This window comes from Coregonus clupeaformis, chromosome 9 (genome assembly GCF_020615455.1).
Source record: "Coregonus clupeaformis isolate EN_2021a chromosome 9, ASM2061545v1, whole genome shotgun sequence".
NCBI lineage: Eukaryota > Metazoa > Chordata > Actinopteri > Salmoniformes > Salmonidae > Coregonus > Coregonus clupeaformis.
Genome location: NC_059200.1, coordinates 52,398,597 through 52,411,871, shown reverse-complemented (window position 1 = coordinate 52,411,871; position 13,275 = coordinate 52,398,597). Strand labels below are relative to the sequence as shown.

Genomic DNA, 13,275 nt, shown 5'->3' with positions numbered 1-13,275 from the left:
TGCCGGCGGGTGGGGAGGGGTCTCCAATTTCTGGTGGACTGGGAGGGTTATGGGCCGGAGGAGCAGTCCTGGGTTCCCAGGAGGAACATTCTGGACCCAGGGCTGATAACAACATTCCGTCGCTTCCACCCGGAGGCCGTTCGTCTGGAGGGAGCACTGTTACAGGAGGGGGTCGCAGTTCCGGAGCAACCCACTAGATGTCATTCTCCGACAACCTTAGGCCCCCCCTCACTCACAGTCAGGACTAATCATCATCCTATTGGTGTCACCTGTGTCTATCGGTTCACCTGTGTGTTTATGCCCTCACTTCCCTGTGTTCCCTTGCTCAGTTTTCTCTGCTAGTTTCTCTATGTCCAGCAGTACTACTCAGTGTCTGATCGGAGATACTTGAGAAGTGTTCTCCCTGTTTCATTATTTGTTTCAGTCTTAGGTAGTATATCGTATTTTGGCTGTCAGCCGGTTTTTGGAGACTTATTTGCTCCGCCTTTCTTTTATCGTGATAAGTCCGTTATTTTGTATTTTGGCTTCGGCACCACCAGTAAAGATCCTTGTTTCACCATCTCTGCCTACTGCCTACTGTATATCCTTCACCACACCTGGGTCACACCTCACCCCAACCCTTACACCTACTCATTCAAGGGTTTTTCTTTATTTTTTACTATTTTCTACATTGTATAATAATAGTGAAGACATCAAAATTATGAAATAACACATATGGAATCATGTAGTAACCAAAAAAGTGTTAAACAAATCAAAATCTATGTTATATTTGAGATTCTTCAAATAGCCACCCTTTGGCTTGATGACAGCTTTGCACACTCTTGGCATTCTCTCATCCAACTTCACCTGGAATGCTTTTCCAACAGTCTTGAATGAGTTCCCACATATGCTGAGCACTTGTTGGCTGCTTTTCCCTCACTCTGCGGTCCGACTCATCCAAAACCATCTCAATTGGGTTGAGGTCGGGGGATTGTGGAGGCCAGGTCATCTGATGCAGCACTCCATCAATCTCCTTCTTGGTAAAGTAGCCCTTACACAGCCTGGAGGTGTGTTGGGTCATTGTCTTGTTGAAAAACAAATGATAGTCCCACTAAGCCCAAACCAGATGGGATGGCATATCACTGCAGAATGCTGTGGTAGCCATGCTGGTTAAGTGTGCCTTGAATTCTAAATAAATCACAGACATTGTAACCAGCAAAGCACCCCCACAACATAAAACCTCTTCCTCCATTGTTTACGGTGGGAAATACACATGCAGATATCATTTATTTTATTTTATTTTTATTTATTTATATCATCTGTTCACCAACACCGCGTCTCACAAAGACACGGCAGTTGGAACCAAAAATCTCCAATTTGGACTCTAGACTAAAGGACACATTTCCACCGGTCTAATGTCCATTGCTCGTGTTTCGTGGCACAAGCAAGTCTCTTCTTCTTATTGGTGTCCTTTAGTAGTGGTTTCTTTGCAGCAATTCGACCATGAAGGCCTGATTCACATAGTCTCCTCTGAACAGTTGATGTTGAGATGTGTCTGTTACTTGAACTCTATGAAGCATTTATTTGGGCTATAATTTCAGAGGCTGGTAACTCTAACGAACTTATCCTCTGCAGAAGACGTAACTCTGGGTCTTCCATTCCTGTGGCGGTCCTCATGAGATCCAGTTTCATCATAGAGCTTGATGGTTTTTGCGACTGCACTTGAAGAAACTTTCAAAGTTCTTAAAATGTTCCATATTGACTGACCTTTACGTCTTAAAGTAATGATGGACTGTCATTTCTCTTTGCTCATTTGAGCTGTTCTTGCCATAATATGGACTTGGTCTTTTACCAAATAGGGCTATCTTCTGTATACCCCCCCCACCTTGTCACAACACAACTGATTGGCTCAAACGCAATAAGAACGAAATAAATTCCACAAATTAACTTTTAAGACGGCACACCTGTTAATTGAAATTAATTCCAGGTGACTACCTCATGAAGCTGGTTGAGAGGATGCCAAGAGTGTGCAAAGCTGTGATCAAGGCAAAGGGTGGCTATTTGAAGAATCTGAAATATAAAATATATTTTGATTTGTTTAACACTTTTTTGGTTACTACATGATTCTATATGTGTTATTTCATAGTTTTGATGTCTTCACTCTTATTCTACAATGTAGAAAATAGTAAAAATTAAGAAAAACCCTTGAATGAGTAGGTGTTCTAAAACCTTTGACCGGTAGTGTATATAAAAATAATGTTTTTTTTTATCAATTAGTATATTTGCGTTTAACCACAATATTTGTTGTATTATTTGTTCTGTCTTTTCTGGTGGATTAAACTGAAATTGCAACCAACTTTCTATGGCTTGTTTTAAAAGTAGCAATATTTTGGAGATGATTTCATTTTCAAATAACCGAAAGTGAGAGGTTGTAATCTGAATAAAGGAAAACAGGCCATTCTTGAACATGTGGTTAGACATTCTTACTAATCTGCTAGAGAACCAATTTGGATATAAATATAACTTTTGTATGGGTGACGCCTTTAGTGAGAGGTCTAATGCTTTAATATTTAATCATTTCTGCCCTCCGAATTCATATTCATTATATAAGTAGGCACGTTTAATTTTGTCTGGCTTGCCGTTCCAAATAAAATGTAATATGTTTTGCTCATATAATTTAAAAAACAGGTCGCTAGGTGTAGGCAAGACCATAAGCAAATAGGTAAACTGGGATATGATTAAAGAGTTAATCAGGTTGATTTTTCCACAAATAGAAAGGTATTTTCCTTTCCATGGTAGCAAAATCGTATCTATTTTTGCTAACTTTCTATAAAAATGTTTTGTAGTAAAATAATTTCTTGCTTTCGGGATATGTATACCGAGTATGTCCACATCACTGTCAGACCATTTTCTTGGTAAACTACACAGTAATTTAAATGTTGTATTTTTTTGTGATCCAATACGCAATTGGCCCAACGTTGGCCGGGGTAGGCCGTTATTGTAAATAAGAAGTTGTTCTTAACTGACTTGCCTAGTAATATAGTACACTTATCATAATTTGGTTGTAATCCAGAGAGGTTAGAAAAAGTATCTAGATCCTCTATGAGGCTGTGGAGGGATGCAAATTGTGGATTTAAAAGAAAGCATGAACTATCAGCGTACAATGACACCTAGATGTCTAACCCCTTGATATTATTGTTGGATCTGATTTTAATAGCTAACATTTCGATGGCCATAATAAATGTGTATTTCTCACTACTGATGTTTCTCACTACAGTTAGGATCACTGTTATAGAACGCTCAGAAGAAGCACTGTCATTTATCAATGCAGCACCTCAGACATATTACTGTGAACTCTCATTAATGATGAATCTGTTGCTACTCTGTATCATTAATTGCATCTGAGCCTCTGTATTTCTATTATGTTGCTCTGCTTTTATCAGTGCTTTGTTGTCAGGTGCTTTAATACATCACTATGTACACTCCCAGACGATTTTATTTGGACAGTGAAGCTAAAACGTTTAAATTTGGCTCTATACTCCAGCATCTTGGATATGAGATCAAATGTTTCATATAAGGTGACAGTACAGAATGTCACCTTTTATTAGACGGTATTTTCATACATATCTGTTTACCATTTTGAAATGAAAGCAGTTTATGTATGCAGTCCCCTCATTTGAAGGTGTCATAAGTATTTGGACAAATTCACTTTTCAGTGTATTGAAGTAGTCAAAAGTTTAGTATTTGGTCCCATATTCCTAGCATGCAATTGCAATGACTACATTGTAGTCTCTACAAACTTGTTTGATGCATTTGCAGTTTGTTTTGGTTATGTTTCGGATTATGATATTGTGCTCAATAGAAATTAATGTTAAATAATGTATTATGTAATTTTGTAGTCATTTTTATTGTACTGTGGTGGCCGAACAACGATGCTGCGATGATGTGTTGATAAGAAATCCGCTGACACTGTACTTTGATTATAAAGGTTTATTATATCAAAGATTTCAGCATCAATTTACAGACTTCTGCAGAATCTGGAGAGCAACAAACCCAATCTCAAATATGATCACTCTCCCCTTCCTTTGTTCAAACATGGTATATATATATATCCTATGCCCTATGTAACATAAGATGGCGTGTTTTGAATAGACCAATCCCTGGCCTCCACATAGCCAAATGTCCTCTGTCTTAGGGGGCCCCTATAGTAACACTTTCCAGATGTTTCAGCAAAGTAAAGTAAAGTTCATTTAACCAACAATATGAAAACCTCAGCCAAAGTTATAAATGTTCAGATACTACAGTACATAAGAATATTTCTGAACACTTCTACATTAATGTGGATGCTAATATGATTACAGATAATCATGACTGAATTGTGAATAATGATGAGTGAGAAAGTTAGAGGCATAAATAAATAGCATATTCCCCCAAAATGCTAACCTCCCCTGTTATTGGTAATGGTGAGAGGTTAGCATGTTTTGGGGAGTATGATATTTATGCCTCTGTAACGTTCTCACTCATCATTATTCACGATTCATTCATGATTATCTGATGTGCCCAATTAATTTCTATTGGGCACAACATAATACAAAAAACAACCAAAAACAAACTGCAGATGCATCCAACAAGTTTGTAGAGTCACAAACTTGATGTAGTCATTGCGTGCTAGGAATATGGGACCAAATACTAAACTTTTGACTACTTTAATACACTGAAATAGGGTTGGGCGGTATCCAGATTTTCGTACCGTTTCTGTACCATACCGGGGTATACGGTATTAACGGAAGTGCACACGGGGGGCACAAAACAATTTAGGCAACATGGGTCTTGATCTAGGAAGGGATTGATTGTCTCTGCTGTATCAACGAAGCTTGATCTTGCCATCTAGCCACTTAGCAAACCAAATGCATAGCTGGGGCCCTGAGCTGGATATAATTCATTTGACACATCTTAGATAGTTAACTTGTAGTTATAAGCAGTGGCGTAGCACACACCCCCATAACCCGCGCAAGGCGGGTGTCCCCCCAATCGCCTTCGGTAAGTGAATTTGTCCAAATACTTATGACACTTTCAAATGGGGGGACTAGATACATAAAGTGCTTTCATTTCTAAGTGGTAAAACAGATATGTATGAAAATAACCTCAAATAAAATGTGACATTCTGCACTGTCGCCTCATATGAAACATTTGATCTCAAATCCAAAATGCTGCAGTATAGAGCTAAATTAAACATTTTAGCTTCACTGTCCAAATACAGTAAATGTGTAGGGGAGTGTACAATATGTCAGAAACAATGTCTCAGAACAGAAGATCCTTATTTTCATGGTAATACTTCTGCTTCAAAATTGAATTATATAAACAGAAAGGCACACTAGAAAGAAAACCCAAGCCTCACTTCCTCCACTACATCGATATCATTAAACATACGGGTGAACTTAAATCGGAGGGAATTTATATGGGGGAATATTGATGAGCCGGTGTTATGGATACAGGGAAGGAATGGCATTCATTCAGATGATTCAGCTGCAGTCACACGTCACCCGTTTAAGTTCTAAGTCATGTACCTCAAAGAGAGAAGAAGAGACGTGAATGGGGAAAGGAAGGGGAGAGGGGGGCAACTGAAGTAGTTCTCTCCACTTCATAGGCCCTTTTCACTATGATCACCCCCGACTGCATAATGTCTTCAGATTAACTGGCTTCAAACATACTTCTTCCTTGTCTTCCTCATTGCAAAATACTCAGCCTTTCCATTTCCAGTATTGAAAGGGGGGAGCCATTTGAAATGCTGCATTTGGCAGTTTTCAAACTTCGGGCCATTGGGAAAGCAGATATGAAGCAGCACATTTAATTTGGCTGAGGAGAATACACAGGCATGCAGACAGCAGCATAGGCGCCTCAGCTTGGCTGTCACAGTTTTAGGTGTGGTGAAAGTGATTTCAGGTGACTGGTGTGAAAACAACCAGGGCAGCTCTGCTCGCACAGTCTGCTGTGTAGCTCGGTGATATCCTCTGTTCTCTCTATGCAGTGGTACTGTGCTAAACAAACCACTCCTGATCAAAACGCATGATGAATTTATAATACCCGTTTATTTACCAAGGTGGCTTTAAAGAAAAGAGCACACATATGTACAGTGCCTTCAGAAAGTATTTACACCCCTTGACTTATTCCACATTTTGTTGTGTTACAGCCTGAATTCAAAATAGATTAAATTGTTGTTGTTTTTCTCGCCCATCTACACACAATACCCCATAAAGTGAAAACATGTTTTTAGATTTATTTGTAAATGTCTTGAAAATTAAATATATAATTTACATCACACCCCTGAGTCAATACATATTTGTCACGCCCTGGCTCTGGGGACTCTTATATGTTGAGCCAGGGTGTGTAGGGTCTATGTTTTGTGTTCTATGTTCAGTTTCTAATTCATGTGTTTTCTAGGTTGGCCGGGGTGGTTCTCAATCAGAGGCAACGAGAATCAGCTGTTGCTTGTTGTCTCTGATTGGGAACCATACTTAGGCAGCCTGTTGTGCACTTGTGTTTTGTGGGATCTTGTTCCGTGTTGGTTTGTGTTGTTAACCGAGGACTTCACGTTTCATTTGGTTGTTTTGTATTTTGTATCGTGTTGCCAGTACACTATTAAAAAGATGTACGCATATCACGCTGCGCCTTGGTCCAATCATTATGACGATCGTGACAATATTAGAATCACCTTTGGTAGTGATTACAGCCGTGAGTCTTTCTGGGTAAGTCTTTAAGAGCTTTGCACACCTGGATTGTACAATATTTGCACATTGTTATTAAAAAAATTATTCAGGCTCTTATATATATATATATATATATAGATATGGGTAAACTGACTAGACATCAGGATATATGATCAACAGAGCAGCAGTGTATATGATGATTGTATGTGAGTGGGTGTGTGTAGAGTCAGTATAAATGTATGTGCATATTATGTGTGAGCAAATGATGGAGTGAGTGTTTGAATGTGTGTTGGAGTATCTGTGTGAGTAGTGTGTAGGGCCCTGTGAGTGTATAAAAATTATAATAAAATACAAAGGTCAACTCAGATAGTCCATGTAGCCATTTTGTTAGCTATTTAGCAGAATATGGTATGGGGATAGAAGCTGTTCAGGAGCCTGTTGGTGTCAGACTTGATGCACTGGTACCTCTTGCCGTGCAGAAGCAGAGAGAAAAGTCTATGGCTTGGGTGGTTGAAGTCTTTAATAATTTTCCGGGCCTTCCTTTCACACAGTCTGATATACAGTGCCTTGCAAAAGTATTCATCGCCCTTGCCATTTTTCCTATTTTGTTGCATTACAACCTGTAATTTAAATTGATTTTTATTTTTATTTCATGAAATGAAAAAAATTACTTGCTTCAAAAAATTCTATAAAATAAATAACGGAAAAGTGCTTCGTGCATATGTATTCACCACCTTTGCTATGAAGCCCCTAAATAACATCTGGTGACACCAATTACCTTCAGAAGTCACATAATAATAAAGTAATAATAAAGTCCACCTGTGTGCAATCTAAGTGTCACATGATCTCAGTATATATACAACTGTTCTGAAATGCCCCAGAGTCTGCAACACCACTAAGCAAGGGGAACCACCAAGCAAGCGGCACCATGAAGAAAAAATTAGCTCTCCAAACAGGTCAGGGACAATGTTCTGGAGAAGTACAGATCAGGGTTGGTTTATTAAAAAAACTCCGAAACTTTGAACATCCCACGGAACACCATTAAATCATTTATTCAAAAATGGAAATAATATGGCACCACAACCTGCCATGAGAGGGCCACCCACCAAAACTCACGGACCAGGCAAGGAGGGCATTAATCAGAGAGGCAACAAAGAGACCAAAGGTAACCTTGAAGGAGCTGCAAAGCTCCATAGTGGAGATTGGAGTATCTGTCCATAGGACCACTCCACAGAGCTGGGATTTACGGAAGAGTGGCCAGAAAAAGCCATTGCTTAAAGAAAAAAATAAGCAAACACGTTTGGTGTTCGCCAAAAGACATATGGGAGACTCCCCAAACATATGGAAGAAGGTACTCTGGTCAGATGAGACTAAAATTGAGCATTTTTGCCATCAAGGAAAATGCTATGTCTGGCGCAAACACAACACCTCTCATCACCCCTAGAACACCATCCCCACTGTGAAGCATGGTGGTGGCAGCATCATGCTGTGGGGATGTTTTTCATCGGCAGGGACTGGGAAACTGGTCAGCATTAAAGGAATAATGGATGGCGCTAAATACAGGGAAATTCTTGAGGGAAACCTGTTTCAGTCTTCCAGAGATTTGAGACTGGGACGGAGGTTCACCTTCCAGCAGGACAATGACCCTAAGCATACTGCTAAAGCAACACTTGAGTGGTTTAAGGGGAAACATTTAAATGTCTTGGAATGGCCTAGTCAAAGCCCAGACCTCAATCCAATTGAGAATCTGGGGTATGACTTAAAGATTGCTGTACACAAGTGGAACCCATCCAACTTGAAGGAGCTGGAGCAGTTTTGCCTTGAAGAATGGGCAAAAATCCCAGTGGCTAGATGTGCCAAGCTTATAGAGACATACCCCAAGAGACTTGCATCTGTAATTGCTGCAAAATTTGGCTCTACAAAGTATTGACTTGGTGGGGGGTGAATAGTTATGCACACTCAAGTTCTGTTTTTTTGTCTTATTTCTTGTTTGTTTCACAAGAAAAAATATGTTCCATCTTCAAAGTGGTAGGCATGTTGTGTAAATCAAATGATACAAACCCCCCCAAAAAATCAATTTTAATTCCAGGTTGTAAGGCAACAAAATAGGAAAAATGCTAAGGGGGCTGAATACTTTCGCAAACCACTGTAGAGGTTCTGGTGTGCAGGGAGCTCGGCGCCAGTGACGTACTAGGCTGTCCGCACCACCTTCTGTAGGGCCATGCAATTGAGGGCGGTTCTATTGCCTTACCAAGCAGTGATACAGCCAGCTAAGATGCTCTCAATGGTACAACTGTATATATTTTTTAGGATTTGAGGGCCCATGCCAAACCTTTTCAATGCACCTCTCGACCATACATTAGGTGAAGTCAAGTAAGCAGGCGTAAATGGCATTTAAGTGACTACAAAGGATGAAAAGACAAGTACAGATATAGACCTAAGTGTGGTTTACTTAATCAAATATGCCCAGACTAATTAGTCTTTACCTTTTGGTGTTTGTCTTGTCATTTAGGCCTGACAGTGCTGCAGAAGATTCTGGACACGGCAGCAGAAAAGACATGGCAGGTGACATCAGTGAACCTGGACAGCGGTATGGATCAGGCGGCCTTCCTGAAGGTGGTTCAGGACCTAGAGAAGAAGAAGGAATACAACATCATCCTGGACTGTGAGCTGGAGAGACTCAACATGATCCTCAACCTGGTAAATAACATTGGATTGACAGACTGTCCAGTAATGAAAAGGGAGATAGATGACTATCAAGAGGTTAATGAATGAAGCGATCGTCTGTAAACTAGACGCATTACTTCAATGATTGGATGGGATGGGTTCATTCCAACAAGAGGACCACTCAGCTAGTGACAAAATAACATTTTCTCCTCTTACTTAAGTTTTCCAACTCAAACTATTGACAAGGGTTCAGGTAGCCCTTTACACTTTTGGGCAAAAATGTTGTTGTCTGAGTAAGGGAAATGCTGTAAAGTACGAGGACTCGATGTATTTTGAAAGATGAGACGTTGAGTATTATAATAAATTCTGCTTTAATGTCAAATGTCCAAATGTGCACTTCACATTTCCATATCATAAAACTCATGTAATATACAATGTCAATGTACAGTTACAGTTACAAGATGCCATGATGTTATACCCTGGGTTGTCCTGAACAGAATGAGCCTATGTTTGTTGTATTGTGAAGAAAATGTGCTGTGGACCACGCATCTTAATGCATTATTGACTCCATTCTATATGTACCATAATGACAATCTGCTTCTCTGAATTGCCTTGTGAAAGCCCAACACTGTAAGATAATATTTTATAATTTAACTAGTCATGTTGGCAATAGAACACGCTTCAAATTATGCCCCCCCTGACCCAGACTGCGATTTATAATGGACCGTTTTTAGATTGCGTAAACAACAGTAATTGTGTAAAGGCGGGGATGCAGGGTTGTGTTCCAAACTAAACTACAGGTGTGCTTGCTCTAGTTCCTAAACGACACAGCTAGGAGACCTCAAAAAGCACCTTATAGTTGAAGACTCTTCTTTGAGTCATAGAAGTGCATTGAAATTACTTAGGAACTGTGCACACTTTGGACAGTTCCTACCCCAAATTTTCAAAGAATATTCTTATCATGTTACTGAATGTATCCCGAGTATTTTCAGATTTAGTTATCAACAAATGCAGCAAAAACTACAATAAATATACAATTCACATAAAATCAAAAGCATAATGTTCGTATTCCATCTTGTGTCAGGTGAACTGTTGTGTCCTCACCTTTAGTCTAATAATTTTCCCATAATCTCCAAACTGTTCCATTTTAAAATTGTTACCATGGTTATGCATATGCTTTCCATATTTCTTCTGTAAGAAACATTTCAATTTAGCCCTATCCATATAGGCCAATTCCGCTGAGTGTAAGGGGTTAAAAGGGTTCAGTTTGAACACATTGTGTAGTGTTGTTAGTGTCTCTGTGCAATACTTTGCCAGTCTCTGTGGACAGGGGACAGGGAACAGTGGAGAGAGGTCTGTAATGAAGAGAAAGATACATTCTTAGATTCTATGCTGCTGCTGAAAGATCATACCATCAGTCAGTTCTCTAGGAACAACATTGTTCCCTGGTACCAGTTATTTACTGCACTGGAAATGTCATCACCACAGAGAGTAGAGCTGGACTAAAACTATTTAAAAACATGTATCTAATTTTTATTTCATCTTTCAAAGCCATCAAAGAAAACCTTTTTATAAATGTAGTGTATCTTGTTTGGGGGAGAGAACAGTTCCTTTGAGCTATTTTGAATATGTAAGATCTCTTTAGTACTGTCTTTTTCATTGGACAGAAGCTGTATGCGGATGTTAGAATATTCTGACATCAACATGAAGATATTGAGCAGAACAGGCCCTGTACTCATACATGCTCCTCTGTGTCCACTGTGCCAACAGGTCACCCAATTCTGATCTTTTGCCAATTATTGGAAAATCTGAGATTGGCTGACTGTGTAAACACAGCCATGGTGTCTGAATAGCAGAGAGCTAGTTTAATGAGTGTGTTCACAAACACGTAGGTTTCAGATGAGCATTTGGAAATCAGTGGTCAGGCTCAATTAACCCTGACGGCTGCTTCATTTTGTGTCCCCCAGCCAGAGGCTGTCCCGGGCCTGTCCATCACAGGTGTACTAGTGATTTGCACATGTAGTCATTAAAGCTCTAATTGGGCTTCCCACAGTGACATATGACAAATCCTTCCCAGCCCTCCACGGTGAGTTGTTCCAGCTGCCCCCTTTCTGCTGTGCCCTGATATTTTACTCAGACATGCAGGCAGAGATGGGAGATGAGCAATTAATTCCTCAAAGATGGGACCAATTAGCTCCTATTTTGGGAGGACCACAATTAATGGGACGCTTCAATCCACATCTGTATTGAAATAGCTTCATCTTCATTAGACGGGATGCAAAATGCTTGATTCAAATAATTTCCCCTTCTATTATGCTTTCCAGATCGCTGCTCAGAAGAAAAACCTCAAAAATTACCACTACATATTGGCAAACCTGGTAAGTCTGGCCCTCTCTGAAACGATGGAAGCTTTAATGCAATATGCAAGCTCCATTGCATAATAACATTTCATTGTTATTTATTTTCAATATATTTCAAATGTAGATATTACTGAAATTCCCAGTAATGAGAACACTACTGTGAAAGTGGTATGAATTTGTGTTTTGTTCACGACACTACAGATGCCACAGTGAGAATTAAAACTCCATCCCCACTGAAGGATCAAAAACTTTTAAACACAACTGTAGTTTAATTTTATGCAGAATTGATAGAAACCGATTGTTTAGAACTAATCAATGGTGGCGTTGTTCCATGTGTTGATGCCTCTGTATCTGATTGACTGTAGCTCTTCTGCTTGTCTATGCAGTACACAATGTAGACAGATGGCTGATTACCCGCTGAGCAAGTGAATGATCATTTCTACTCCTGCAAGGCATTGCAAGGCTCTGAACTTTTTATGTGTGGGAAAATGTGTGTGCATGCGTGCGTGTGTAAGGGTGTGCATGTATACACTATACTTGTGCTTATATATTTGGTATTTGAATGTCTGTGTGCTTTTTTTCTTTGCATAACTAAACAGAAGTTAGTCCTCCATTATTCATGGAATCAATTCATTGCTTCATGTTTATATTCATTGGCCACCATCACTTTATTATTGTTAGTAGGCTATCCTTAATTGAAATGATAAGCACTGTGATGTAAATCAAATTCAGCAAGGACCTTATGAGCTCATAGTACATACAAGCAATAGTAGGCAGAAGGGACTACACTTCTGCATTTACACTTACTGTATCTAGGTGTACTGTAGCATAGTTGCTTCCATAGAAATAGAAGTGTAGTGTCTAGTAAGTTATTGTATTTCTATGGTTGCCTCTCACGTTAGCATAGCTTCATACAGAGATCTGAAGTCAACTGTCGCCCATGAGGCAACAAGCGAGAATCTTGCTCTAGTGGTATGTTCGGTATACTTTTGGGTGTGTTATACACAGTACTTCTTTAGGAGAGGATGCTGTATGTTTGGCTTGAGGTTGCATGTCAAGAGCATGGTTTAAAAGTGCACTCCAGAGGGCTCAACTCAGAGATCTGGAAACATTTGTGGTAGACCTCATAATTGGGCTGTGAAACACAGAAAAAAAACAGTGACTTCACAGGCAGGATTGTTAAATTCATAATTGGATTGTGCCATAGGAAAAATAAACCCCAAAACTGCAATTGTACATGTAGGATTTCTTGGTTTTTAATTGGATCCGGTAAAGGGGGGTGGGGGGGGCTGTCAACTCTAAAATAATGATGATCATAAAGGCTGCAAGATGCAACACTCTGTGTGAGTAGGATCCCTGTGGTTCATTACCATGGGAGCTATTTGCTGGAGGGGGGCACACACACACATGCTCATGCACACACACACACACACACACACACACATAAACTCACAAACACACTCACACTCCCTCTCTTTATTGATTAAGCATGGCCTATGTAACAAGACTTGATCTTAGTTATCAACCTATGAAGATTCCCTAAACTTCCAGAACTGTTCTTA

General features: G+C 39.6%; 1 protein-coding gene across 4 annotated transcripts in view; it reads left to right on the top strand.

Moving 5' to 3' along the window:
- The window catches only part of LOC121574079 (glutamate receptor 1), a 118,522-nt gene that overhangs the window by 66,875 nt on the left and 38,372 nt on the right, over positions 1-13,275 (top strand). For all 4 annotated transcript variants that reach the window (XM_041886660.2, XM_041886661.2, XM_041886662.1 and 1 more), the window contains exons 4-5: positions 9,199-9,386; positions 11,678-11,731. In XM_041886660.2, the coding sequence (XP_041742594.1) occupies positions 9,199-9,386; positions 11,678-11,731 (242 nt within the window). The remainder of the gene's footprint in view (positions 1-9,198; positions 9,387-11,677; positions 11,732-13,275) is intronic.